Source organism: Dryobates pubescens, chromosome 30 (genome assembly GCF_014839835.1).
Source record: "Dryobates pubescens isolate bDryPub1 chromosome 30, bDryPub1.pri, whole genome shotgun sequence".
Classification (NCBI taxonomy): domain Eukaryota; kingdom Metazoa; phylum Chordata; class Aves; order Piciformes; family Picidae; genus Dryobates; species Dryobates pubescens.
Genome location: NC_071641.1, coordinates 10,043,574 through 10,070,781, shown reverse-complemented (window position 1 = coordinate 10,070,781; position 27,208 = coordinate 10,043,574). Strand labels below are relative to the sequence as shown.

The following is a 27,208-nucleotide window of genomic DNA, read 5'->3' as shown; positions in this document are numbered from 1 at the left end:
TTGCACAGCTGCTTCTCTGTCCCCACGAGCTGCATTTCCCGGCTTGCTGAGGGCTGGGGAAACGTTTGCAACCCCTTTGCTTTACTGAAGACACACAGAAGGTAAGAGTGCCCAGGGAGGGGGGTGAGGAGAAATCAGGAAACCCCTGAGGGAGAGATGAAAGGAATAAAGGCCTGCAGGGACAGGAGCAGGGGCAGTGGCTTCAAAGCAGAGCAGAGCAGATTGAGATTGGATGTGAGGAACAAGTTGTGCCCCAGGAGGCTGCTGGAACACTGCAGCAGGCTGCCCAGGAAGGTGGTTGAGGTTCCATGCCTGGAGCTGTTCCAGGGGAGGCTGGCCAGGGCTCAGGGCAACCTGAGCCAGTGGAGGATGTCCCTGCTGAGTGCAGGGGGTTGGACTGGCTGAGCTCTGGAGCTCCCTCCCAAGCCAGAGCACTCTGTGATTCCATGGTAATGGGGAAAAGATGTGCAGGACATCAGGGATGAGGCTTCCACCACCTCCCTGGGTGCCTGTTCCAGTGTCTCACCACTCTCACTGTGCAGAGCTTCCTAATGCCCAAACTCTTCCCTGTTTGAAACCATTGCCTCTCACTCTGTCACTATAAGTCCTTGTCCAAAGTCCCTCCCCAGCTCTCCTGGAGTCCTTCAGGTACTGCAAGGATGCTCTGAGGTCTCCCTGGAGCCTTCTCTTCTCCAAGCTGAGCAGCCCCAACTCTCCCAGCTTTTCTTCACAGTAGAGGTTCTCCAGCCCTCTGATCATCTTTCTGGCCCTCCTCTATACTTTCTCCACCAGGTCTCTGTCATTCCTGTGCTGAGAGCTCCATATCAGGACACAGCCCTGCAGGTGAGGTCTCCCCAGAGCAGAGCAGAGGGGCAGGATCCCTCTCTCCAGCTCTGGCCACACTGCTTTGGATGCAGCCCAGGCTGCCCTTGGCCTTCTGTGCTGCCAGTGCCCACTGCACCAACTAAAACTAACACAGAAAATAGGATGCACAAGGAACTCATCAGAGATGATAAGAGGCTCTCTGCTCCTGCAGAGGAGTGCCAAGGATACAAAGCCAGCTGTGGATGAATCTCTAATGCCCTGGAGCTTCCCTGACCATCTCTACCCCTGTTTGATCAGTTCTGGAGCTCCCAGCTTCATGAATTTCCCCAGAGATGCTGCCTCTGGGGGCTCTGATTTGGGCACGGCACGAAGTTGCTTCCTAGCAGCAGCTCACAGGATGTGAGGGGTTGGAAGGGAGCTCTGGAGAGCTTCCAGTCCCAGCTCCTGCCAGAGCAGGAGCAGAGAATCCAGCACAGGGCACACAGGAACACATCCAGACAGGGCTGCAAAGGCTCCACAGAAGGAGACTCCACAACCTCTCTGGGCAGCCTGCTCCAGGCCTCTGGGAGCCTCCCAGGCAAGAAGTTCCTCCTCATGCTGAGCTGCAACCTCCTGGCCTGCACTTTCCATCCCTTGCCCCTTGGCCTATGGCAGGGCACAGTGAGCAGAGCCTGGCCCTGGCCCTTCCTGCCTGACCCCCAGCCCTCAGCTCTTGAGAGACATTGCTCAGATCCCTCTCAGCCTTCTCCTCTCCACACTCAGCAGCCCCAGGGCTCTCAGCCTCTCCTCAGCAGCAGTGCTCCAGGCCCTGCAGCATCCTTGCAGCCCTCCCTTGGCCTCTCCCCAGCAGATCCCTGTCCCTCCTGAGCTGGGGAGCCCAGAGCTGGCTGCAAGATTGCAGCTGGGGCCTCAGCAGGGCAGAGCAGAGGGGGAGGAGAAGCTCCCTGGCTCTGCTGGCCACACTCTGCTAAGTGCAGCCCAGGAGCCCCTTGGCCTTCTTGGCCCCCAGGGCACATTGCTGTGCCCTGCAGAACTTGCTGCCCCCCAGCACTCCCAGGTGCTTCTCCTTGGGGCTGCTCTCCAGCAGATCCCCTCCCAGCCTGTGCTGCTGCAGGTTATTCTTCCTGCCCAGCTGCAGGGCTCTGCTCTCCTCCTTGTTAACCCTCCTTAGGTGCCCAGCTCTCAGCCTGTCCAAGTCTGAATGGTCATGGATGCCACCATGCCTCCAGGAGAGCTGAGCAACTGCTGCCTTTTTGTTCTGCACCCCACAGACCTCCAGGCCTTCCAGGTGTCCCTCTCCCAGTGCTGTGGGAGGGGATGAGGTGTAGCCTGGGTCCTGGTTGTGGGAGGGTTGCTTGGACCAGGATGTGCTCTTCCAGTGTGATGTGTGCTGCCTTGTTTGCCTGCTCTTCCAACCATGCTGCATTGTTGTTATGGCAGGAAATTAATCTGCAGCTGGACAACCGAGAAACCACTCTAAGGAAGGGCAGGAGATGAGAGATGCTAAGGCATGGCCCTGGCAGTATGGAGCTGAGTTAATCCCGGTGTAATCCATGGCTTTAGCTGGCATTACACTGAGGATCAGTGCAGCTGATAGCTGAGCACACTGGAATAGCTGCCTGGCCTCAGGAGCTGGGTGAGCAGGGGCTGCTTGCCTCCTCCTAGTCCCATTCCTCCAGCTCCACGTTGTCCCTGCTCCTCTTTCCCCACACTGTGCCTCCAACAGCAAGACCTCATTGGAGGAAGTACATTTAGAATCACAGAATGCTCTGGGCTTGAAGGGAGCTCCAGAGCTCACCCAGCCCCCTGCACTCAGCAGGGACATCCTCCACTGGATCAGGCTGCCCAGAGCCCTGACCAGCCTCACCTGGAATAGCTCCAGGCATGGAGCCTCAACCACCTCCCTGGGCAGCCTGCTGCAGTGTTCCAGCAGCCTCCTGGGGCACAACTTGTTCCTCACATCCAATCTCAATCTGCTCTGCTCTGCTTTGAAGCCATTGCCCCTGCTCCTGTCCCTGCAGGCCTTTATTCCTTTCATCTCTCCCTTGGGGGTTCCTGGTTTCTCTTTGAAGAGTCCTTCCCCCTCTCACCTCAGGCAGCTTTGCAAATTCCCAACATCCCTTTCTTGTTCCTCCGAGGGGCTTCATTCAGGGCACCAGCCCCACAAACCCCACTGCAGTGAAGGACAGATGAAACAGGACATGGTGAAGGACAGGGAATCACAGAGCTCTTTGGGTTGGAAAAGGCCTCTGAGCTCATCCAGTCCAACCATCAACCCAACCCCACCAAGGCCACTAAACCATGGCCACACCTTTCCAGGCATGCACGGCTGCTGTTGGTTGTGTGATGAGCAGCTGCCAGGAGGTGTCCACAACTCCCACATCCAAAGCAGCCTCTGCATGTTGGACCTACAGTGTTTTACTGGGTATGATTAGAAGAGAATTCTCTGCTCCAGGAGGAGAGGAAGCACTGTTTCCATAGCTGTCCTCATAGCCATGGGCTGGATGCATGGATGGAGGGGTAAAGATCAGGGAGCAAGTTGGATCAGGCTGTGCATCCCCAGAAGCAGAACTGCACACCCATGGGCAGGGTTTCCTCCTCCACCACAGGCTGCAGGGGCATCCTGAGGAGGTGCTCTGCTGAGACCCCACCTGCAGCACTGCCTCCAGTTCTGGGGCCCCCCACATAAGAAGGACCTGGAGCTGCTGGAGAGGCTCCAGAGGAGGCCACCAAGATGAGCAGAGGCTGCAGAACCTCCCCTGAGGGGCCAGGCTGGGAGAGTTGGGGCTGTGCAGCCTGCAGAAGAGAAGGCTCCAGGCAGACCTCAGAGCAGCCTTGCAGGACCTGAAGGGCTCCAGGAGAGCTGGGGAGGGACTTTGGACAAGGGCTGGGAGTGCCAGGCCCAGGGACAATGGCTTTGAGCTGGGAGAGGAGAGATTGAGAGTGGAGAGGGGGAAGAAATTGTTGAGAGTGAGGGTGGGGAGAGCCTGGCACAGGCTGCCCAGGGAGGCTGTGGCTGCCTCCTGCCTGGAGGTGTTGGAGGCCAGGCTGGATGAGGCCCTGAGCAGCCTGTGCTGGTGGGAGGTGTCCCTGCCCATGGCAGGGGCTTGGAGCTGGCTGAGCTTTAAGGTCCCTTCCATCCCATCCCATCCCATCCCATCCCTTGACATCCAGGCGAGCCCCAAATCGTTCCTTCTGATGGTCTTGCCCAGTGGCACCGACGGCTCAGCCAGCGCCGGCAGCCTGCGGGATCCGTCCTTTGGCCCCGCACCTCGGCCCCGGAGCTCCCCGGCCGGGCCGCAGCGTCGCTCGGAGCCCGGCCCCGCTTCCCCGCTTCGGGCCGGGGCGGAGGAGGAGGAGGCGGTGGCAAAGGCGGGCGCAGGACGACGGGGGCCGGCCCAGGGCAGCGCTACGTGTCGCGGCCGCCCTTATAGCCCCGGAGCGGCTCGGGCCCGCCGGCCGTCACCATGTCCAGCCGGCAGCAGACGGTAGGGCCACGCCGCGGGGCTGGGGACCGGGGGGGCTGGGGATGAAGAGGCTGCGGCCGCGTCCGAGCTCCCCGAGGAAAGCTGTTCCCGGAGCCCGGCCAGCGCCGACGGCCCCGCGGGAGGGAGCTCGCAGCTGGGTTGGCAGCGCTGCGGGGGACCTGCGCTCCCCGGGACCTGCGCTGGAGGGGGGACCTGCGCTGGAGGGGGGACCTGCGCTGGAGGGGGGACCTGCGCTCCCCGAGCTGCCTGCGCTTTAGGGGGGACCTGCGCTCCCCGGGCTGCCTGCGCTGGAGGGGGGACCTGCGCTCCCCGGGCTGCCTGCGCTGGAGGGGGGACCTGCGCTCCCCGGGCTGCCTGCGCTTTAGGGGGGACCTGCGCTCCCCGGGCTGCCTGCGCTGGAGGGGGGACCTGCGCTCCCCGAGCTGCCTGCGCTTTAGGGGGGACCTGCGCTCCCCGAGCTGCCTGCGCTGGAGGGGGGACCTGCGCTCCCCGAGCTGCCTGCGCTTTAGGGGGGACCTGCGCTCCCCGGGCTGCCTGCGCTGGAGGGGGGACCTGCGCTCCCCGGGCTGCCTGCGCTTTAGGGGGGACCTACGCTCCCCGGGCTGCCTGCGCTTTAGGGGGGACCTGCGCTCCCCGGGCTGCCTGCGCTGGAGGGGGGACCTGCGCTCCCCGGGCTGCCTGCGCTGGAGAGGGGACCTGAGCTCCCCGAGCTCCCCGGGCTGCCTGTGCTCCCTGGGCCCCTGGGTTGGAGCCCCGCGGGTGCTCTGTGCCCGGCGCCGGGTTTGCCCTGCCGGGGGTGCAGCCGTCGCCTCTCAGAGGGATGTCAAGCCTGGTCCGTTACCGTGCTGGGCGCCGCGGCTGAGCGCTCTGACTGCTGCCAGCCGCCGGTGCCAGGGTGCGTGGGTGACGTGAGTGCCCTGCCAGCACCTGGGCAGGGGGCTGGCTGTCGCGCCGGGCGGCCACACGTCCCCTGCCGTCATACGAGTGGCAAATGCGCTGTCCCGGACGGCTGTGCCCAGAGCCGCGCTGGTCCCGCAGAGAGCAGCCGCCCCGGCTGCCTCCCGGGCGAGGCTAAAGGTGGAGCCAGCGGTGGGAAAGCTGAGCAACTGCCAGGCTCAGGGCTCTCCAGGCTGCCTCTGCACGGGTCCCACCCGGGGGGAGAAGCTGGTGGGACAGCCACCACCACCACTCAGGTCCCACTCAGGGGGATGAGAAGCTGGTGGGACAGCCACCACCCATCAGCTTTCAGCAGTCCTGCAGAGCCAGAGTTTTAAAGCCAAGTAACAAAACCCAACACACAGCAAAAGGAAAAAGAATTGATAGGAGGAGGAAAAAGCAGTTAGAAACTGTGACTGCTGCCTTGGGGTTGGGATGTGAGCTGTGGCTCAACAGGAGTGCTCCAGGCTTCAAACCAGAACCATGAGGAAGCTTGCCCTGAGTGTGCCAGGCTGATTTTGCTGGTGGATTTTAGAATCATCACAGAGCTGGCAGGGCTGGAAGGGAGCTCAAGGACCATCCAGTGCCAACCCCCTGCCATGGGCAGGGACACCTCACACTGCAGCAGGTTGCTCACAGCCACCTCCAGCCTGGCTGCAAACACCTCCAGGCAGGAGGCTTCCACCACCTCCCTGGGCAACCTGGGCCAGGCTCTCACCACCCTCCTGGGGAACAACTTCTTCCTCACAGCCAATCTCAAGCTCCCCACTTCTCCTTTGGCTCCATCCCCCCAGTCCTATCACTCCCTGCCTGCTTGTTTTACCTGGTTGTACGTTTCCCAGGTGGGTTGTGAGCAGGCTGCCAACCTCTGCCCGGGCAGGAATGCAGCCCAAACCCTGTGGCACGAAGCGTGCCGGGGCCGCAGGGAAGGTGGAAGCCTTGTGGCTCAGGGATGAGTCCGGAGAGGGGAGGCGCAAGGCTCCAGCTGCGTATGGGAGACTTGTTTTATTGCTGTGCCAGGAGAGAGGCAATGGCTGAGCTGCCGGGAACGGTCCTTTTCCTTTGCCCCTTCCCCTGGGCTGCACAAATGACCTTTACGAGATTGTGGGCGACCTTCGTACCGCGGCCGTCCAAACAGCTGCGGTGTGAGGGGACAGCTCCGGGCAGGCTGCGGGGCTGCTGCGGCCGGCGGGGCGGCACAAGCGCGAAGGGCTTCTTCCCGGCAGGAGAGGTTTTGCTCGCTGGGATGGAGCAGTGATGGGAGCCCGGCAGAGAGCCCCCTGAGCTGTGGCCAGGCAGATGTCGCACAAGGCAGGGATGGAGCTCTGGCTCCGAAGGCGGCTCGGTGCCGGCGGCTCGGTGGCAGCCTGCTCTTGCTGACCCCACGGCTAGGGGGGAGGTCTCCACTTGGAGAGGGATCCCTTAGGCAGCAGGAGGCATCTGAAGGGGATCCCTTGATCACGTTGAGGTGTCTGAGGGGGATCCCTTGGTCAGGATGAGGTGTGTCACTTTGAGGGGGGGGTCCCTCAGTCACAGCTATCTGCATGCACACCTGGGTGGTTGTGCTAGGGCACTGGAACAGCTCTCATCTGAGGAGAGGCTGAGCCCTGGGGCTGGGAAGCCTGGAGAGGAGGAGGCTGAGCCCTGGGGCTGGGTAGCCTGGAGAGGAGGAGGCTGAGCCCTGGGGCTGGGTAGCCTGGAGAGGAGGAGGCTGAGCCCTGGGGCTGGGTAGCCTGGAGAGGAGGAGGCTGAGCCCTGGGGTTGGGTAGCCTGGAGAGGAGGAGGCTGAGCCCTGGGGCTGGGAAGCCTGGAGAGGAGGAGGCTGAGGGGGATCTGCTCAGTGCCTACAGATCTCTCAGGGGTGGCTGTCAGGAGGCTGGGGCCAGGCTCTGCTCAGTGGTGCCCAGGGACAGCACAAGAGGTGCTGGGCATAAACTGGAAGATAGGAAGCTCCCTCTGAACATGAGGAGGAACTTCTTGACTTGGAGGGTGGCAGAGCCCTGGAGCAGGCTGCCCAGAGAGGTTGTGGAGTCTCCTTGTCTGGAGCCTTTCCAGCCCCACCTGGATGTGTTCTGTGTGCCCTGCCCTGGGAGATCCTGCTCTGGCAGGGGGTTGGGCTGGATGACCTCCAGGAGTCCCTTCCAAACCCACCACTCTGTGATTCATTCTCAGGACAGTCACTTGAGGAGGTTCAGGAGGGATGGAAATTTCCCCTAAGGACAGGACAGGGAACAGCATAAGCTGCTCCCACAAGGAGCAGCCTGAATTGAGCTCAGGGGAGTTTGAATACCCTGGTCAGTTTTTCAGGGTCACTCTTGGTGGCTGCCATTGGAAACTGAGGATGGGCAGGGCAGGCATGGCCCCAGCTGAGATTCCTCTTGGTACTGCAGCTCATCCTTTTGCTGCTCCTTTGGCATTCTCCCAGCAAGGTGACTCTTTATTACTTCTCAACAATCCTTAGTGCTAATAACCTCTGAGGTTTTCCCCCTTCTTCCTGGCGTGGGGGAATGTGTGAATCCTTCTGCCACAGCCCAGGCTTGGTGAGGCTGGATAGCTCCAGCATTATTCACTGTCCCAGCACATGTCAGAAGTGGGGTTTGCAGAGGATGCTCCTGAGCTCTCCAGCCTCTGAAAGGTGCAGCAGTGCCAACTCTTGCAGGACGCTGCTCCTCCTTGGTGTAAGCCCAGGACTTCAAACCTAAATTCAGCCTGAGCCAGCTCTCAGCAGCTTGAGGTTAGCTTGAGGATGGTTTGGCTGCACACTCATTTATGGGTTGAAGCTTGCTGTAAGGTACAAAGAGGACAACTTGGGCTTATTTCATTTCAGCTCTGCATGTGTGGTCCAGAAGAAGGAACAAAGCAGCTTAGTTCTGCTTGAGGACTGAGGGTTTGGTGTACGAGAGTCTCTCTTTGCTGCTTAGGATGGAGATGCTGCCTTTGGTTCTGCTTGAGGCAAGAGACAGGCTGGGAGAGCTGGGGCTGTTCAGCCTGGAGAGGAGAAGGCTCCAGGCAGACCTCAGAGCAGCCTTGCAGGACCTGAAGGGCTCCAGGAGAGCTGGGGAGGGACTGTGGACAAGGGCTGGGAGTGCCAGGCCCAGGGACAATGGCTTTGAGCTGGGAGAGGAGAGATTGAGAGTGGAGAGGAGGAAGAAATAGTTGAGAGTGAGGGTGGGGAGAGCCTGGCAGAGGCTGCCCAGGGAGGCTGTGGCTGCCTCCTGCCTGGAGGTGTTGCAGGCAAAGTTCTGCCCCTCTGCTGGGCTCTGCTCAGACCCCCAAGCAGTGCTGGGGCAGCTCTGGAGCCCTCAGCACAGCCCAGCCAGGGAGCTGCTGCAGCAGGGCCAGAGGAGGCCACAGCAGTGCTGGCAGGGCTGGAAGCCCTCTGCTGGGAGGCCAGGCTGGGAGAGTTGGCCTTGGGCAGCCTGCAGGGGAGAAGGCTCCAGGCAGACCTCCTGCTGGCCTTGCAGGGCTCCAAGGGCCCAGCAGAAAGCTGGGGACAGACTTCTGAGCAGGGCCTCTTGGGCCAGGCCAAGGGGGGATGGTTTGGGCTGCAAGAGGGAGCTTGAGAGTGGAGAGAAGGAGAAACACTTTTACCCAGAGGGTGGGGAAACAATGGCCCAGGGTTGCCCAGAGGCTTGAGAGATGCCCCAGCCCTAGAAGTGTTCTGGATGAGGCTTGCTGGGGCTCTGAGCCACCTGGTGAAGCTGTAGCTATCCCTGCTGTCTGCAGGGACTGGATGACTTTCAAAAGCATTCTGTGGTAGCTCCTCTCCGTGCTGGGCAGTGTTCTGCCACCCCCAGCCCTCACTGCCAGCAGGCAGCTCTCTCTGACCCCCTTTCAGGGCTGGCTTTCTGAGGAGAACAGCAGCCTTCAGTGATCACCTCAAGCCCTCACGTCCCTCACAGAGGCTTCCTGTCTGCCCCAGTGGTGAAAGCCTCCTCTCAGGAGCAAGCACCTCATAAAGCAGCAGCAGTCAGCAGCGTGGAGCTGTGGAGCTGCCCTTGTTCATTGTGTGGTCTCTCGCACAGCCTGGCAAGCAGGGTTCAGGGGGTCCCTGCAGCCCTGCCTGCAGCAGCAGCTTGTTCTGCACACCCCTGTGGCCAGGCTGCCATGCCCCTGCCTGCCAGGCAGCATTTCCCTGAGGGGCAGCAGGACACAGAGGCTGCAGTGTGCTCCAGGAAGCACTGCCCTGGCTTGGGGGAGTGGAGTGGGGGTGTCTGGCTGCCTGGCTCTCCTGTCCCTGCATGAAGAATGCAGCTCAGGATGCCTCAGGAGGTGGAGCTGGAGGTGTTCAGAGCCAGCTGGCACAGCCCTGCCCCTATGGACATCATAGAATCACAGAGACAGAGTGTCCTGGAATGGGTTGGGTTGGAAGGGACCTTAAAGCTCATCCAGTTCCAAGCCCCTGGACACCTCCCACCAGCCCAGCTTGCTCCAGGCCTCATCCAGCCTGACCTTGAACACCTCCAGGCAGGAGGCAGCCACAGCCTCCCTGGGCAACCTGTGCCAGAGGCTGAGGTTTTTGTGTTAGTTTCCTTGCCTTTAGTTTCTGCTGACACTCAGACTCCTCTGGGGAGGAACAGGACCCTGCACCAGTAAAGATTAGGGGCTGAGGTGCTGGGAAGCAGCTCCTTGGGACAGCTAAGTGTCCTCATGGCCAAGAAGGCTAAGAGTATCCTGGGCTGCATTCAGAAGAGTGTGGCCAGCAGATCAAGAGAGGTTCTCCTCTCCCTCTACTCTGCCCTGGTGAGGGTTGTGTCCAGTTCTGGGCTCCCCAGTTCAGAACAGACAGGGAAGTGCTGGAGAGTGTCCAACAGAGGCTGCAAGGATGCTGAAGGGACTGGAAATTCGGGCTGAGAGCCCTGGGGCTGAGAGCCTGCAGGAGAGCAGCCCCAGGGGGCAGCTGAGCAATGCTCAGCAAGAGCTAAAGGAGCTGTGGGGGCAAGAGGCTGGGGCCAGGCTCTGCTGAGTGCTGCCCAGGGCCAGGCCAAGGGGCACAGAGTGGCAGGCAGGAGGTTGGAGCTGAGCAGGAGGAGAAAGTTGTTTGGTGTGAGGCTGCTGGAGGCCTGGAGCAGGCTGCCCAGAGAGGTTGTGGAGTCTTCTCTGGAGACTTCCAAGCCCCACCTGGCTGCATTCCTCTGTGGCCTGCCCTAGATCACCCTGTTTTGGCAAGGGGGGTGGACTCAATCTCCCCTTCTAACCCTACCATTCTGTGATGACTGACAGTGCAGCAGAGCCCTGGTTTCAGGGAGCTGGCATGGTTCTGATGTGGATTGAATGACTCCAGACAGTGTTTCTGGTGAAGATTCCAAAGGCTGAGGCTTAGAGCCATGGTTTATGCTGTGAACACAGTGCCTAAGTCATTGCACCCTGGCACAAAGTAGTTTCCTAGTTGCTCCTCATGTGCTCAGGATGCCTTGGTTTGCTTTCCCTCACTTTTTGAGCTTTGCATCTCCTTCCTTCTAAGATCATGGGAAGCTCAGCAGATGAACATTCTCCTTCTCCTTCTCCCCCCTTTCTTTTGAAGCCCTTTGCTATTCAGAAGTCCCCTTCCCGGGCTGTTGGCCTCCCCCTTGCTGTTCTGCAGGGTTCCAGCATGCCAGAGCCCTGTCTCTGCCCTGTCACAGCAGGGATGTCCAGTCTGGGGGGTGGCAGGGAGGGAAACCCAGCGACGGTTGCAGGCTCCTAAAGATGAATGACTCTTCCCATTTGCTTTCTCTGGAGGCTTTCAGGAGAGCTCCTGGCACATTTCCATTTTCCCCTTTTATTCCCTGGGCTGATGTGGATCCTGGAGGGTGTCTTGAGGTAACCTTTCAGCATCAGCAGGCCTTCCCTAGCAGAACCCAGGTGGTTTAGATAAATTTAGAATCACAGACTCACAGAGCTGGGAGGGCTGGAAGAGACCCCAAGGCTCAGGCAGTGCCAACCCCCTGCCATGGGCAGGGACACCTCACACTGCAGCAGGTTGCTCACAGCCACCTCCAGCCTGGCTGCAAACACCTCCAGGCAGGAGGCTTCCACCACCTCCCTGGGCAACCTGGGCCAGGCTCTCACCACCCTCCTGGCCAACAACTTCTTCCTCACAGCCAATCTCAAGCTCCCCACTTCTCCTTTGGCTCCATCCCCCCCAGTCCTATCCCTCCCTCACCCCCTCCCAAGTCCCTCCCCAGCTTGCTTGCAGCCCCCTGCAGCTCCTGGCAGGCCACCAGAAGCTCTCCTGGGAGCCTTCTCCTCTCCAGCCTGCACAAGCCCAACTCTCTCAGGCTGTCTGCAGAGCAGAGCAGCTCCAGCCCTCTGCTCCTCCTCCTGGCCCTTCTCTGGACCCCTTCCAGCCCCTCCAGAGCCTTCCTGTGCTGGGGGCTCCAGAACTAACTGCAGCTCAAGAACTTGCAGCTGTACGAGAGAGACCTGGTGTGTGGGGCCACTAATTAATGCTGCTAATGATGTGTCCTGCCTTGGACTTGCCCTGTGACCACACAGCTCCTACACTTTGCTATCTCAGAAGGACTTGGGAGTGCCACAAAGCATCGTGCAGGTCACTGTTCATTAATTGATTCTTGCCCCGAGCAGGATGAGTAATCCTGGAGCCTTAATGGCACCTTCTGCCTGCTTGTTCTCCACGTGGCTTATTGCTTCCCTCAGCACTCCCCAAGCTGATTAGGAGCTGCTTTTAATTGACCTCTCCTGCACTGAGTGTGTGCAGGGAAAGCACAACCTGCTAAGGTTCAGAGAGCCACAGAATGGGTTGGGTGGGAAGGGACCTTAAAGAGCATCTAGTGCCAAGCCCCTGCCATGGGCAGGGACACCTCCCACCAGCACAGACTGCTCAGGGCCTCATCCAGCCTGGCCTGCAACACCTCCAGGCAGGAGGCAGCCACAGCCTCCCTGGGCAGCCTCTGCCAGGCTCTCCCCACCCTCACTCTCAACTATTTCTTCCTCCTCTCCACTCTCAATCTCTCCTCTCCCAGCTCAAAGCCATTGTCCCTGGGCCTGGCACTCCCAGCCCTTGTCCAAAGTCCCTCCCCAGCTCTCCTGGAGCCCTTCAGGTCCTGCAAGGCTGCTCTGAGGTCTGCCTGGAGCCTTCTCCTCTCCAGGCTGCACAGCCCCAACTCTCCCAGCCTGGCCCCACAGGGGAGCTTCTGCAGCCTCTGCTCATCTTGGTGGCCTCCTCTGGAGCCTCTCCAGCAGCTCCAGGTCCTTCTTGTGCTGGGGGCCCCAGAGCTGGAGGCAATGCCCCTCCCACTAGACCAGGGCTGCTCAAGGCTCCACTCAACCCAGCCTTGATTATCTCTGGTTCAGCTCTGAAGCAGGGTGCTGGGAAGTGAGAAATGGCTCCTTAATGGTCCTGCAGCTTAATCATTTCCAAGCACCTGGAGTGGATCATTAACAACAGGAGGGGATGCAAAGCACAGAAGCCTGCTCCAGGTGCTGGCACTCCTGCAGGGCAGTGAGGACCTCACCTGCAGGGCTGCAGGCTCCTTGCTAGCTCTGCCCCCAGTTCCTCACAGAGGTCTTCTCCCTCCCTCCCAGCCTGGCTGGGGCACCACTCCATGTGTCAAAAGTTTTATCTGCTGGGTGGCTGCCAAGGTGTGTTTGGAGAGCAGAGCTTGAGGAAGGAGCTGGTTTGCCTGAAGGGCTTTGATTGTAACCTGGCTCCTCTTCAGCTGCAGCCCTTTGGGGCTTGTTTGGGGCACCTCTAGGACAGGGCAGCTGGGAGCTGCCTTTCCAAGCTGTCCTGACCTTGTGGTCTTTGTGGTGGCTCTGTGAGAACAAAAGGTCTCCTCTGACACCAAACCAGTTTTCAGCTTTCCCATGGTGGTGCAAAAAGGAGAAAGCCAAAAGAGTGTGTGGGGCTGGAGGTCATTTCTCACTCCTGCCCGCTCCTGCTGGGGGGAGGGTCCTTTGGTGTTGCCTGAGCTTGATGCTGGGTGAGTCAGCCCTGCCATGACTGAGGCAGCTCCTTGCATCAGCCCTCACCTTTGCAGAGCTGCTCTGAGAGCAGCAGGGTGGCTGTGAGGAGCACTGAGCAGCCTGAAAGTCCAGGGCAGGCCAAGGGGCAATGGATGGAAACTGCAGCACAGGAGGTCCCACCTCGATATGAGGAGGAACTTCTTCCCTGTGAGGGTCCCAGAGAGGTTGTGGAGTCTCCTTCTCTGATGACTTTCCAAACCCACCTGGATGCACTCCTGTGCAGACTGCCCCAGGTGACCCTGCCCTGGCAGGGGGCTGGACTGGAAGCTCTCCAGAGGTCCCTTCCAACCCCTGACATCCTGTGAGCTGCTCTTCAAGTGTGGCATTTCTAGAAGGCCTAAACCCTGCAGGAGTCTGAGCCTTCTGCTCTTTGCCTTACTCTGCTGCTCCTCTGTGGCTGTGAAGCTGGGGATGATGTGTGGGCAAATCCCTGCAGGGTGGCTGCCAGGAGGATGGGGCCAGGCTCTCTTCAGTGATAGGGACAGGACAAGGGGCAGTGGACCTTGGCTCCATCACAGGAGGTTCCACCTCAACATGAGGAGGAGAAAGCAGGCTGCCCAGAGAGGTTGTGGAGTCTCCTGGTGTGGACACTTTCAAGGTCCACCTGGATGTGTTGCTGTGTGAGCTGCCCTGGGTGTTCCTGCTCTGGTAGGGGGTTGGACTGGGTGAGCTCTGGAGGTCCCTTCCAACCCCTCCCATTCTGTGATCCTGTGACTGGTGGATAAGGAATTGCTTGGATGGTCTCATCCAGAGGGTCAACAGCTCAGTGTCCAGATGGAGATTAGGTGCTGAGTGGTGTCACCCTCGGAGGGATGCTGGGAGCTTGCCTGAACTTCTGAGGGACAGGAAATGTGGAGCTTCAGCCAGCTTCTGAGTGGTGTGCAATGGCCAAGAGCTGCTTTGGGGAGGGGTGAGGGACATGCTGGAGGAGCCCCTGGCTCAAGAGGGCTACAACATCGCTGGTGCTGACTTCAGCAAGGGCCTCTGCAGCACCCTGTGTGCTCAGCTACTTAAAAGCACATCCTGCAGCTTGCATGGGGCAGGTGCACAGGGAGGTGGGGCAGGAAACCTTCATCCTGGCATCTTTGCCATGAAAATGCTCAGGGGGTTGGAGCAGCTCTGCTGTGGGGACAGGCTGAGGGAGCTGGGGGTGTTCAGCCTGCAGAAGAGAAGGCTCCAGGGAGACCTTAGAGCAGCCTGCTGGTACCTGAAGAGGCTCCAAGAAGGCTGCAGAGAGACTGTTGCCAAAGGCCTGCAGGGACAGGAGCAGGGGCAATGGCTTCAAAGCAGAGCAGAGCAGATGGAGATTGGATGTGAGGAACAAGTTGTGCCCCAGGAGGCTGCTGGAACACTGCAGCAGGCTGCCCAGGGAGGTGGTTGAGGCTCCATGCCTGGAGCTATTCCAGGGGAGGCTGGAGAGGGCTCTGGGCAGCCTGATCCAGTGGAGGATGTCCCTGCTGAGTGCAGGGGGCTGGGCTGGCTGAGCTCTGGAGCTCCCTCCCAAGCCAGAGCACTCTGTGAGCCTCCAAACTTGAGTCCTCACCTTGGACTAGGCTGATGGAACTTGTGGTGTAGGGTGGCACAATTCAGTGCCCTGGCTGTGAGAAGAGCAAGGGGGCTGGGGAGGGGCTGGGGAAAGGCTGTTGGGCTCCGGCCGCAGCCAGGAGGCCACGGAGGAGCTTGAGGCTGGGCAGCAGCAGTGCCTTGTCCCAGCAGCCACTGATCTGTGATGGGAGATAGCTGAGGCCCTGCCTTTCTTCCTGCTAGCACCTGATGAACTTTCCTTCCACCAATTCATCTTAATGAATTTTTCCAGCCAAGTGAACTTTTGGCCTGCCCAAGTGGAGTTCCCCCTTTTAACTCTGTCCTGCATGGTGCCTCAAGTCCAGCTTCCCTGTAGCCCTTCCCTGCTGCTGCTGCACTTTGCAAACCTTCCAGGAACTGCTGAGGTGCAGAGGGACCTCGACCCACTGGACAGATGGGCAGAGGCCAACAGGATGGCATTCAACAAGTCCCAGTGCCAGGGGCTGCACTTTGGCCACGGCAACCCCAGGCAGAGCTACAGGCTGGGGTCAGAGTGGCTGAGAGCTGCCAAACAGAGAGGGACCTGGGGGTGCTGATTGACAGCTGCCTAAACATGAGCCAGCAGTGTGCCCAGGGGGCCAAGAAGGCCAATGGCATCCTGGCCTGCATCAGGAACAGTGTGGCCAGCAGCAGCAGGGAGGCCATTGTGCCCCTGGACTCTGCATTGGTTAGGCCACACCTTGAGTCCTGTGTCCAGTTCTGGGCCCCTCAGTTTAAGAAGGACATTGAGACACTTGAAGGTGTCCAGAGAAGGGCAACAAGGCTGGGGAGAGGCCTTGAGCACAGCCCTGTGAGGAGAGGCTGAGGGAGCTGGGGTTGCTTAGCCTGGGGAAGAGGAGGCTCAGGGGAGACCTCATTGCCCTCTACAACTACCTGAAGGGAGGTTGTAGCCAGGTGGGGGTTGGTCTCTTCTCCCAGGCATCCAGCACCAGAACAAGAGGACACAGTCTCAAGCTGTGCCAGGGGAGGTTTAGACTCAAAGTGAGGAGAAAGTTCTTCACTGAGCGAGTCGTTCGTCATTGGGATGTGCTGCCCAGGGAGGTGGTGGAGTCACCATCCCTGGAGGTGTTCAAGAGGGGATTGGATGTGGCACTTGGTGCCATGGTTTAGTTGTGAGGTCTGTTGGGACAGGTTGGACTTGATGATCCCTGGGGTCTCTTCCAACCTTGGTGATACTGTGAGCCTGTGAAAGCTGCTGGGGCCTGCTGGCAGCCATTGGCCTTTGCAAAGTCAAGGCAGTGGAGCTCAGGACGCCAGGTCCGAGAGACTCTGTGTCTATCCTGGACACTGAGGAGGCAGAAGCAGCATGAGGCCAGCACACATGGCCAGGCCACTGAGCCACAGGCCACTGAGCCACAGGCCACTGAGCCTGTGTCCAGCTTGATCCTTTCACCAGGATGCCAAAAAGTCCTGGAGAGAAGCAGCTGGGGAGGATCTGCTCTGCTCTGGAGGTGTCTGGGGTTCAGCCTCTGCTGAAGCTGCTTGGGATGCAGACCTGCTGCAGCTCCCACTGCCTGTGGGACTCCCCTGCAGCCTCTCACCAGGGACAGGGATGTGATGGGGGTGTTAAAAACAGGCATCTTGCCCCCATGGCACTGAGAGATGAGGTGGGCTTGGTGCCCAGCTCTGCCAGCTTGGAGGGTGGAAGGAGATCCTGGCCTCTTGCTCAGCAGAAGGGGGATCTGGTGTCGCCCTGCCTGCCCTTAGCCATGCTGAGAAGCAGAGGATGGTTTGGGTGGAAAGGGACCTTAGAGGCCATCCAGTTCCAACCCCTGCCATGGGCAGGAACACGTCCCACCAGGCTGCTCAAGGCCTCATCCAGCCTGGCCTTCAGCACCTCCAGGGAGGGGGCAGCCACAGCCTCCCTGGGCAGCCTGTGCCAGAGGCTTAGTTTCTTTGTCTTAATTTCTTTGCCTTTTAATTCCTGCTGACAGGCAAGAGAGGGGATCCTGCCCCTGGGCTCTGCTGAGGCTCCACCTCCAATCCTGCCTCCAGTTCTGCTGTCCCAGGCAGGAGAAGGACACAGAGCTGCTGGAGAGAGCCCAGAGGAGACCACAAGGATGCTCCAAGGGCTGGAGCAGCTCTGCTGTGAGCACAGGCTGAGGGGGCTGGGGCTGTGCAGCCTGGAGAGGAGAAGGCTCCAGGGGGACCTCAGAGCTGCCTGCCAGGACCTGAAGGCATCCTGCAGGGAGGCTGCAGAGAGGCTGCAGAGAGACTTTGCCTGAGGGTGTCTGAGACAGGACAGGGGGCAATGGTTTGGAGCTGAGGCAGAGCAGGGTCAGAGTGGAGCTGGGGAAGAAGTTCTTCAGTAGGAGGCTGGGGAGACTCTGGAGCAGGTTGTGCAGGGAGGCTGTGGCTGCCTCCTGCCTGGGGGTGTTGAAGGCCAGGCTGGATGAGGCCTGGAGCTGCCTGGGCTGGTGGGAGGTGTCCTTGCCCATGGCAGGGAGGGTGGAGTAGATGCTCTCTGAGGTCCCTTCCAACCTGAGCCATTCTGTGCCAGGCTGCTCTCTTGGCTGTGGTGACAGACAAGATGTGCTCAGTGGCTTGTTCAGCATCCACAGCCACAACCCTTTCATTACATCCCTGAATATGATATTCACGGGCAAAAAAAAAGCAACCAGCTGATTCCAGGTGGCTCCAATTCCTGCCTCCAAGGGAGCTCTCTCAGCCCCAGCTCTGCACTGCAGGGTGCTGGGTTTGCTGCTGGAGGCCACCAGGCTGCAGCCCCTCTGTGGGTTTTCACTGCTCACCCACCTCCTGGTCACAGGACTTACCTGTGCTGCAGTCACAGTGTGATTGTCTTTGGGCAAGACAAGTTTCTGCAGAGGTGGTCCTGCAGCCCTGTCATGGCCCAGAGCATAGAACCACAGAGGCACAGAATGGTTACCATGCAGCTTCCTGAGGAAGGATTGGGCTCCACCAGCTCTGATCCTAGCCCCAGCACCACTGCATCCTGGACACATTGAGGATGGAAAAGCCTTTTAAGGTGGTGGAGTCCAACTGCCAGCCCAGCGCTAAACCATGCAGCTATTGAGGTTGGAGGAGATCTCTGAGCTCATGAGTCCAACATCCTGCTTAGAATCACATGGCTGGAAGGGACCCCAAGGCTCAGCCAGTGCCAACCCCCTGCCATGGGCAGGGACACCTCACACTGCAGCAGGTTGCTCACAGCCACCTCCAGCCTGGCTGCAAACACCTCCAGGCAGGAGGCTTCCACCACCTCCCTGGGCAGCCTGGGCCAGGCTCTCACCACCCTCCTGGGGAACAACTTCTTCCTCACAGCCAATCTCAAGCTCCCCACTTCTCCTTTTGCTCCAACCCCCCCCAGTCCTATCCCTCCCTCACCCCCTCCCAAGTTCCTCCCCAGCTTGCTTGCAGCCCCCTGCAGCTCCTGGCAGGCCACCAGAAGCTCTCCTGGGAGCCTTCTCCTCTCCAGCCTGCACAAGCCCAACTCTCTCAGGCTGTCTGCAGATCACAGTATCACAGTCTCACAGTATCACCAAGGTTGGAAGAGACCCCAAGGATCATCAAGTCCAACCTGTCACCACAGACCTCATGGCTAGACTATGGCACCAAGTGCCACATCCAATCCCCTCTTGAACACCTCCAGGGATGGGGACTCCACCACCTCCCTGGGCAGCACATCCCAATGACGAACGACTCGCTCAGTGAAGAACTTCCTCCTCACCTCGAGTCTAAACCTCCCCTGGCACAGCCTGAGACTGTGTCCTCTTGTTCTGGTGCTGGTTGCCTGGGAGAAGAGACCAACCCCCACCTGGCCACAACCACCTTTCAGGTAGTTGTAGAGAGCAATGAGGTCTCCCCTGAGCCTCCTCTTCCCCAGGCTAAGCAACCCCAGCTCCCTCAGCCTCTCCTCACAGGGCTGTGCTCAAGGCCTCTCCCCAGCCTTGTTGCCCTCTCTGGACACCTTCAAGTCTCTCAATGTCCTTCCTAAACTGAGGGGCCCAGAACTGGACACAGGACTCAAGGTGTGGCCTAACCAATGCAGAGTCCAGGGACACAATGACCTCCCTGCTCCTGCTGGCCACACTGTTCCTGCTGCAGGCCAGGATGCCATTGGCCCTCTTGGTCCCCTGGGCACACTGCAGGCTCATGTTTAGGCAGCTGTCAATCAGCACCCCCAGGTCCCTCTCTGCCTGGCTGCTCTCAGCCACTCTGACCCCAGCCTGTAGCTCTGCCTGGGGTTGCTGTGGCCAAAGTGCAGCCCCTGGCACTGGGACTTGTTGAATGCCATCCTGTTGGCCTCTGCCCATCTGTCCAGTCGGTCAAGGTCCCTCTCCAGCCCTCTGCTCCTCCTCCTGGCCCTTCTCTGGACCCCTTCCAGCCCCTCCAGAGCCTTCCTGTGCTGGGGGCTCCAGCACTGGCCCCAGAGCTCCAGCTGTGGTCTCAGCAGAGTGGTGCAGAGGGGGTAGTGTAGGGTTAGAAGAACTCAGCTGGGGCTTCAGAGACTTCCAGGTCATGCTTCAATATTACCCTGATCAAATCTTTGCTTCCCCAGGCAACCTTCTCCTCTCTTCTCTCTTCCTCCTTTTCCTCTGAGCAATAGTTTGGGGTTTTTGCAGTAAGAAACTCTTGGTGGTGGTGGACACTTTATCCCCTCCATGATATCATCTTGCCCATGGGAACTGCCCTGGTAGCAGTCAACAGTTTGGTTTGTTTTTTTCCAAGGAAAAGACCCAGAAACTTCCTTTTTCTGCATTGCATTCAGGTTGATAGGGATGAACTGGAGTCAAATGAGAGGACATAAGATTTCCTCCCAGGAGACCTTCTGGTGGCCTTCCAGGATCTCCAGGAAAGCTGGGGAGGGACTTATGAGGGTGTCAGGGAGGGATGGGACTGAGAGGAAGGGATCCAAGCTAGAGGAGGGCAGATACAGATTAGATCTTAGGAAGTTGTTCCAGTGTGAGGTGTCCCTGCCCAGGGCAGGGGGTTGGCACTGGCTGAGCCTTGAGGTCCCTTCCAGCCCTGCCAGCTCTGGGAGTCTGTGATTCTAAGTTGGATCAGTGTCCAGAGGCTTAAGACACAATTGGAGTTGGACTTTGAATCTGAAAGCTTGCATCTTATCATCCTGAAAGCCTCTTCCAGCATCTGCAGATGTGATCAGCTGAAAGCCTTCTGACAGCCTCTGCTGGGGCCACTTCCCTTTAATATCGTTATCAGTGATCTGGATGAGGGCATCCAGGGTACCCTCAGCCACTTGGTAGGTGACACTAAGCTGAGAGGGGTTGTTGGGCTGCTGGGGGACAGGATGTCTCTGCACAGGGACCTGGGCAGGCTGCAGCCATGGGCTGAGGCCAATGGGATGAGGTTCAACAAGGCCAAGTGCTGAGTGCTGCACCTGGGTCACAGCAACCCCAGGAAGGCTCCAGGCTGGGGCCAGAGGGGCTGGAAAGAGGCCAGCAGGAAAGGCCCTGGGGGTGCTGGGTGGCAGCAGCTGGAGAGGAGCCAGCAGTGGCCAGGGGGGCAAGAAGGGCAGCAGCAGCCTGGCCTGCAGCAGCAATGGTGTGGGCAGCAGGGGCAGGGCAGGGCTTGTGCCCTGGGCTGGGCACTGGGGAGGCCACAGCTTGAGTGCTGCCTTCAGCTCTGGGCCCTCCCTGCCAGAAGGAGCTTGAGGGCTGGAGCAGGGCCAGAGAAGGGCAAGAGAGCTGGGGAAGGGTCTGGAGCAGAGGGCTGGGGAGGAGCAGCTGAGGGAGCTGGGGGTGTGGAGTGTGGAGCAGAGGAGGCTGAGGGAGACCTCCTTGCTCTCTGCAGCTGCTGAGAGGAGGCTGCAGCCAGCTGGGGGTTGGGCTAGTCTCAGGTGATAGGAGAGGAAATGGCCTCAAGTTGCCCTAGAGGAGGTTTAGGTTGGAGATCAGAAGAAACTTCTTCCCTTTTCTGGGTCCTTGCCCAGCTGGCAGGGGGGAGCAATGCACCCTCAGCCAGCCTGCTGCTGGTACCGAGCTGGGAGGGGTGGCTGCCAGCAGCACAGGCTGCAGAGCTGGGCTGGAGAGCAGGGCAGACCTCAGGAGGTTCCATATGACCAAGGGTAAGGTCCTGCCTGTGGGGAGGAACAATCTCCTCCAAAGGACAGGGGAGGGGAGACCTGCTGGGAAGCAGCTCCAGGTAGAAGGAGCTGGTAAGTTATCCATGGGACAGAATGTGTCCTCCTGGACAAGAAGGCTGCATGAAGAAGAGTGTGGGCAGCAGGCTGAGGGAGGTTCTCCTTTCCCTCTACTTTACCCTGGTGAGACCACACCTGGAGGACTGTGCCCAATTCTGGGCTCCTCAGTTCAAGATGGAGAGTCCAGGGCAGGCTGCAAAGCTGCTGAGGGGCCTGGAGCAGCTCTGGGAGCAGCAAAGGCTGAGAGCCCTGGGGCTGAGAGCCTGCAGGAGAGCAGCCCCAGAGGGCAGCTGAGCAATGCTCAGCAAGAGCTAAAGGAGCTGTGGGGGGCAAGAGGCTGGGGCCAGGCTCTGCTGAGTGGTGCCCAGGGCCAGGCCAAGGGGCACAGAGTGGCAGGCAGGAGGTTGGAGCTGAGCAGGAGGAGAAAGTTGTTTGGTGTGAGGCTGCTGGAGGCCTGGAGCAGGCTGCCCAGAGAGGTTGTGGAGTCTGCTGGGGTGGAGAGCTTCCAACCCCCCCGGATGTGTTCCTGCCCTGGGTGACCCTGCTCTGGCAGGGGGGTTGGACTGGATGATCTCTGAGGTCCCTTCCAACCCCACCACTCTGTGGTTCAGTCTCAGTGCAGTCACAGGAGGAGGCTCAGGAGGGTTGGAGCAGTTTCAGCGTGGAGGAGGAGCTCAGGCAGGGGTGAGCACAGCAGGACCCCCCCCTCGCCTTCTCCTGGGAGAAGGAGTCTCTGTGTCAGCTGCTCTCTGAGCCCTGACCCCCCCGAGGGCAGGGGAAAATTAAACCACCGTGGTTCTGCCTCACCTTTGCAAGCTCAAAACAGCCAGGAACACTTTTGGACACCCCCAAGCAATGAACCACAATGCAGCAAACCACAAACCCCAAACCCTGAGATCCTCATCTGTTGTTCTCTGAGTCACCAGGATGTGCTGGGCTCAGCTGCTTCCTCATGGCCAGGTCTGGAGAGGTTTTGGTGGGGGTTACTTGGCTGTGGTTCCTGGGCTCTGTGTTTCAGTGCCTGGAAAAAGAGGAACTTCATGAGGCTCAGCAAGGATGAGGACAGAGCCCTGCAGCTGGGCAGGAAGAATAACCTGCAGCAGCACAGGCTGGGAGGGGATCTGCTGGAGAGCAGCCCCAAGGAGAAGCACCTGGGAGTGCTGGGGGGCAGCAAGTTCTGCAGGGCACAGCAATGTGCCCTGGGGGCCAAGAAGGCTTGGTTGGCAACTCAATCCTGGCAATGAATAAGGTCTTCTAGATATCTGAAGTGCTCAAAGGCTTTGGCACAGCACCATTGCCTGCCCTGCCTCCTGGAGAGGCTGAGGCTGCTCTGCCTGCAGGTCAATGTTAGAGTCATGGAACGGATTGGGTTGGAAGGGACCTCGAAAGCTCAGCCAGTCCAGCCCCCTGCACTCAGCAGGGACATCCTCCACTGGCTCAGGTTGCCCTGAGCCCTGGCCAGCCTCCCCTGGAACAGCTCCAGGCATGGAGCCTCAACCACCTCCCTGGGCAGCCTGCTGCAGTGTTCCAGCAGCCTCCTGGGGCACAACTTGTTCCTCACATCCAATCTCAATCTGCTCTGCTCTGCTTTGAAGCCATTGCCCCTGCTCCTGTCCCTGCTGGCCTTTGGGAACAGTCTCTCTGCAGCCTTCTTGGAGCCTCTTCAGGTCCTGGAAGCACCATAACTCGAGTCCCTCTCTCGCCCTGGGCGCTGTGCCCTCTTGCCCCAGCCTGGCTGGCTCTGCCGCGTCGCCGTGTCCTGCCCCAGCCGCGCTCAGCGGCCGTGGGATGCTGAACATGCCAAACACCTCGGCACCTCCCCTCAGCTGCTTTTGTTTTGCAAGCATCATTCAAACCTGAACCTTGTCTGCCTGCCCCTGGAGATGCTGAGCAGGCAGGGAGGGTGCTGCCTGTATCAGTGCCCAGGTGCCCTGCACAGCCGTGGCTCTCTCGCTCACCTGGCAGCACTCCTGCAGGGCAGCAGCTCACCTTCTGCCGCTGCCTAAGGCTTGGAGTCATGGCATCAGAGAATGGTAGGGGCACCCCCTGCCAGAGCAGGGTCACCCTGGGCAGGGCACACAGGAACACATCCTGATGGGGGCTGGAAGCTCTCCAGAGAAGGAGACTTCACCACCTCTCTGTCCAGCCTGCTGCAGACCTCCAGCACCCTCACACCAAACAACTTTCTCCTTCTGCTCAGATACAGCCTCCTGCCTTCCAATTTGTGCCCTGTGTCCCTTGTGCTGTCCCTGTGCACCACTGAGCAGAGCCTGGCCCCAGCCTCTTGCCCCACATAGGTCATATAATCACAGCACTGGCAGGGCTGGAAGGGACCTCAAGGCTCAGCCAGTGCCAGCCCCCCTGCCTCACACTCCAGCAGCTTGCTCACAGCCACCTCCAGCCTGGCTGCAAACACCTCCAGGCAGGAGGCTTCCACCACCTCCCTGGGCAACCTGGGCCAGGCTCTCACCACCCTCCTGGGGAACAACTTCTCCCTCACAGCCAATCTCAAGCTCCCCACTTCTACTTTTGCTCCATTTAGCTCTTGCTGAGCATCGCTCAGCTCCCCTCTGGGGCTGCTCTTCTCCAGGCTGTCAGCCTCAGGGCTCTCAGCCTTTGCTCCTCACTTTGCTGCTCCAGGGCCCTCAGCACCCTCATTGTACTCTGTTGGACTCTCTCCAGCAGTTCCCTGTCTCTCTGGAACTGGAGAGCCCAGAACTGGACACAATCCTGCAGATGTGGCCTCACTAGGGCAGAGTAGAGGGGGAGGAGAACCTCTCTTGCCCTGCTGCCTACACTCTTCCGCATGCACCCCAGCAGACACTTGGCCTTCTTGGCCATGAGGGCACATTGCTGGCTCATGGATAAGGTTTTGTCCACCAGGACTCCCAGGTCCTTTTCCATAGAGCCAAGGCATTGCCACCAGAAGCCCTCTGAGCAGAGGCAAATGCTGCTGCTGTTCAGCCAGAGACCCACCCTCCGCTCCTGCCCGAGTTCGCTGCTGGGGCTCCTGCAGGTTTCTAAAGCCTTTCTCCTCCTTAGGTCTCTCCCAGTGGAGATCTTCGTCCTGTGCAGAGAGCAAAGAGGTAACAAAAGGCTTTTGCTGTGCTCTGTTTCCCTCAGGTGTCCACCAACGTGGTGTACCAAGCCCACCATGTCAGCAGGAATAAGAGAGGCCAGGTCCTTGGCACCAGGGCTGGATTCCGAGGCTGCACAGTCTGGCTCACAGGTACTTAGCGCTGGGGGGGTGGGTCACACAACCACACAGCATCAGGGGCTGGAAGGGGCCTCCAGAGAGCATCCAGCCCAACCCCCTGCCAGAGCAGGGCACCCAGGGCAGTCTGCACAGGAAAGCATCCAGGGGGGGTTGGAAAGTCCCCAGAGCAGGAGACTCCACAACCTCTCTGGGCAGCCTGCTCCAGGCCTCCAGCAGCCTCACACCAAAGGAGTTTCTCCTTACACTGAGGTGGAATTTCCTAGGTTCCAGTTTGAGTCCATTGCCCCTTCTCCTGTCACAGGACACCACTGGTAAGAGCCTGGCCCCTGCTGCTTGCCCCCCACCCTTCAGAACTTTATTCATAAGGTCCTCTCTGGGGCTGCTCTTCTCCAAGCTCAACAGCCCCAGGGCTCACAGCCTTTCCTCACCAGTCTGTTCAGCATCCTTGTTGCCCTCCCATTCCTGTGGCACCTCCTCTGCTCCAGCTTGCCCCCAGTGCCCCTTGTGCTGTCCTTGGACAGCCCTGAGCAGAGCCTGGCTCCAGCCCTGCATAACTTTATCCCCAGCCATGAGGGCAGCCCTCAGGCTCCTCTGCTCCCAGCTCCAAGCCCCATCTGCCTCAGCCTGGCCTCACAGGGAGGGACAGGACTGGGGGGGATGGAGCAAAACTAGAAGTGGGGAGCTTGAGATTGGCTGTGAGGAAGAAGTTGTTTCCCAGGAGGGTGGTGAGAGCCTGGCCCAGGTTGCCCAAGGAGGTGGTGGAAGCCTCCTGCCTGGAGGTGTTTGCAGCCAGGCTGGAGGTGGCTGTGAGCAACCTGCTGCAGTGTGAGGTGTCCCTGGGCATGGCAGGGGGTTGGCACTGGCTGAGCCTTGAGCTCCCTTCCAGCCCTGCCAGCTCTTGATTCACTGATGTTCCACTGCCTGCAGCAGCTCTGTAGCCTCACATCTGAAACCCTTTCTCTCAGGAATGTGGCTGGGAGGTGAGGCTTGGGGACCTGCAGGAAGCTTCCAGCCTTCTGCTGCCCTGGGGGTTGCAGGAGACCTCCCCGCGGGGCGCGCTGAGCGGCGGTGCCGGCTCGGCAGGGTGTCCTTGCCTGGCAGCTGCTGCCCATACCTGGTGTTTCCATGGATTCCACAGCTGCTCTGGGGCTCCTGCCAGCACGTCACGAGCCCTGCAGGTCACACATGTTTGTCCCAAGTGTGTGGCTGAGGAAGGCTTGGCTGAAATCCAGCCAAGCCCTTGGCACTGAACCTCCCCAGGGGCGTCCGGAGCAGCACATGGATGGTTTCCACCTCTCTCGGGGGGAAGCTTGTTGGGGACACCTGAAATCTGCTCACCTGAGCTTTGTGAGCAGCACAGGGCACTCACAAAACAGACATGGACCTGCTGGGGTGGCTCCAGAGGAGGGCCACAAAGCTGGTCTTGGAATCACAGCATCACAGTGTTAGGGGCTGGAAGGGAGCTCCAGAACTCACCCAGTCCAAGCCCCTGCCAGAGCAGGGGCACCCAGGGCAGCTCACACAGCAACACATCCAGGGGGGGTTGGAATCTCTCCACAGAGGGAGACTCCACAACCCCCCTGGGCAGCCTGCTCCAGGCCTCTGGCACCCTCACAGGGGAAAACTTCTCCCTCCTCTGTCCATGCAACTTCCTCTGCCTCAGCTTCCAGCACTGCCCCTTGTGCTGGCACTGGGCAGCACCCAGCAGAGCCTGGCTCCAGCCTCTGGGCACTGCCCCTGCACAGCTTGAGCCCCAGCAAGGAGGTCAGAGTGGGCTGGAGAACCTCTGCTGTGGGGCCAGGCTGGGAGAGTTGGGGCTGTTCAGCCTGGAGAAGAGAAGGCTCCAGGAGGCCTCAGAGCTGCAGTTCAATATTTGCAGGGGAGCTACAGGCAGGCTGGGGAGGGACTGTTCAGAAGGGCCTGTGGGGATAGGCTGAGAGGCAATGGTTTGGAAGTGGAGCAGGGCAGAGTCAGGTTGGCCATCAGGAGGAAGCTCTGCACAGGGAGGCTGGGGAGAGCCTGGCACAGGCTGCCCAGGGAGGTGCTGGAGGCTCCATGCCTGGAGCCATTCCAGGGGAGGCTGGCCAGGGCTCTGGGCAACCTGATCCAGTGGAGGCTGTCCCTGCTGAGTGCAGGGGGTTGGCCTGGCTGAGCTCTGGAGGCCCCTTCCAACCCAGAGCATTCTGTGGTTCTGTGATTCTGAGCTGTTGTGACTCTGTGATGAGTCCATGCCTCCATGCCTCCAGGTCTCTCCCTGCTTGTCCCAGCAGGGCCCAGCCAGGATCCCCTCCTTCAGCCCTGTCATTCCCCCTCCTTGCGCCTCCCACCTCGCCCTTCCTTTTTCCCTCCTCTGGCCAGGGCTGTCAGGAGCCGGCAAGACCACCATTGGCTTTGCCCTGGAGGAGTTCCTGGTGTCCCATGGCATCCCCTGCTACTCCCTGGACGGGGACAACGTGCGGCACGGCCTCAACAAGAACCTGGGCTTCTCGGCGGCCGACCGGGAGGAGAACATCCGGCGCATCGCCGAGGTGGCGCGGCTCTTCGCCGACGCCGGCCTGGTCTGCATCACCAGCTTCATCTCCCCTTTCTCCAAGGTAAAAGCCCTGCTCTGCCCTCAGCTGCACAGCACTCCCCTCCTGCCTGCTCCCGGGAAAGAGAGGCTGAGGGCTGAACGCCGGCCAGCGGTGCCCAGGCGGTGCCCAGGCGGTGCCCAGGCGGCCGAGGGGAGCGCTGGAGAGAGATCCAGGAGGAAAGACAGACCCGAAGCAAGGGCTGGTGGTTTCCCCTGGTTGTTTCCCATCTTGGAGGAGGTGTGCAGGGAATGAGGTGCCTGGGCCAGAGGGGCTGGAAAGTGCCCAGCAGAGAAAGGCCAGGGGGTGTTGGTCAGCAGCTGGCTGGAGGGGAGCCAGCAGTGCCCAGGTGGCTGAGAGGAGCACTGCAGAGAGAATCCAGGAGGAAAGAAAGACACAAAGCAAGGGCTGGTGGCTGTTTTCCATGTTGGAGGAGGTGTGCAGGATGGACAACAACAATCAACAGGAGCATACCCCCCCAAAAAACCCAAGCCACCTC

At 59.9% G+C, this 27,208-nt stretch overlaps 1 protein-coding gene across 1 annotated transcript in view; it reads left to right on the top strand.

The window, feature by feature from the left end:
* The first annotated feature begins 4,199 nt into the window (after window positions 1-4,199).
* PAPSS2 (3'-phosphoadenosine 5'-phosphosulfate synthase 2) overlaps window positions 4,200-27,208 on the top strand; it is a 39,306-nt gene continuing 16,297 nt past the window's right edge. The window contains exons 1-3 of the mRNA XM_054174746.1: window positions 4,200-4,313; window positions 24,046-24,151; window positions 26,498-26,733. Coding sequence (XP_054030721.1) covers window positions 4,293-4,313; window positions 24,046-24,151; window positions 26,498-26,733 — 363 coding nt within the window. The 5' untranslated portion in view covers window positions 4,200-4,292. The remainder of the gene's footprint in view (window positions 4,314-24,045; window positions 24,152-26,497; window positions 26,734-27,208) is intronic.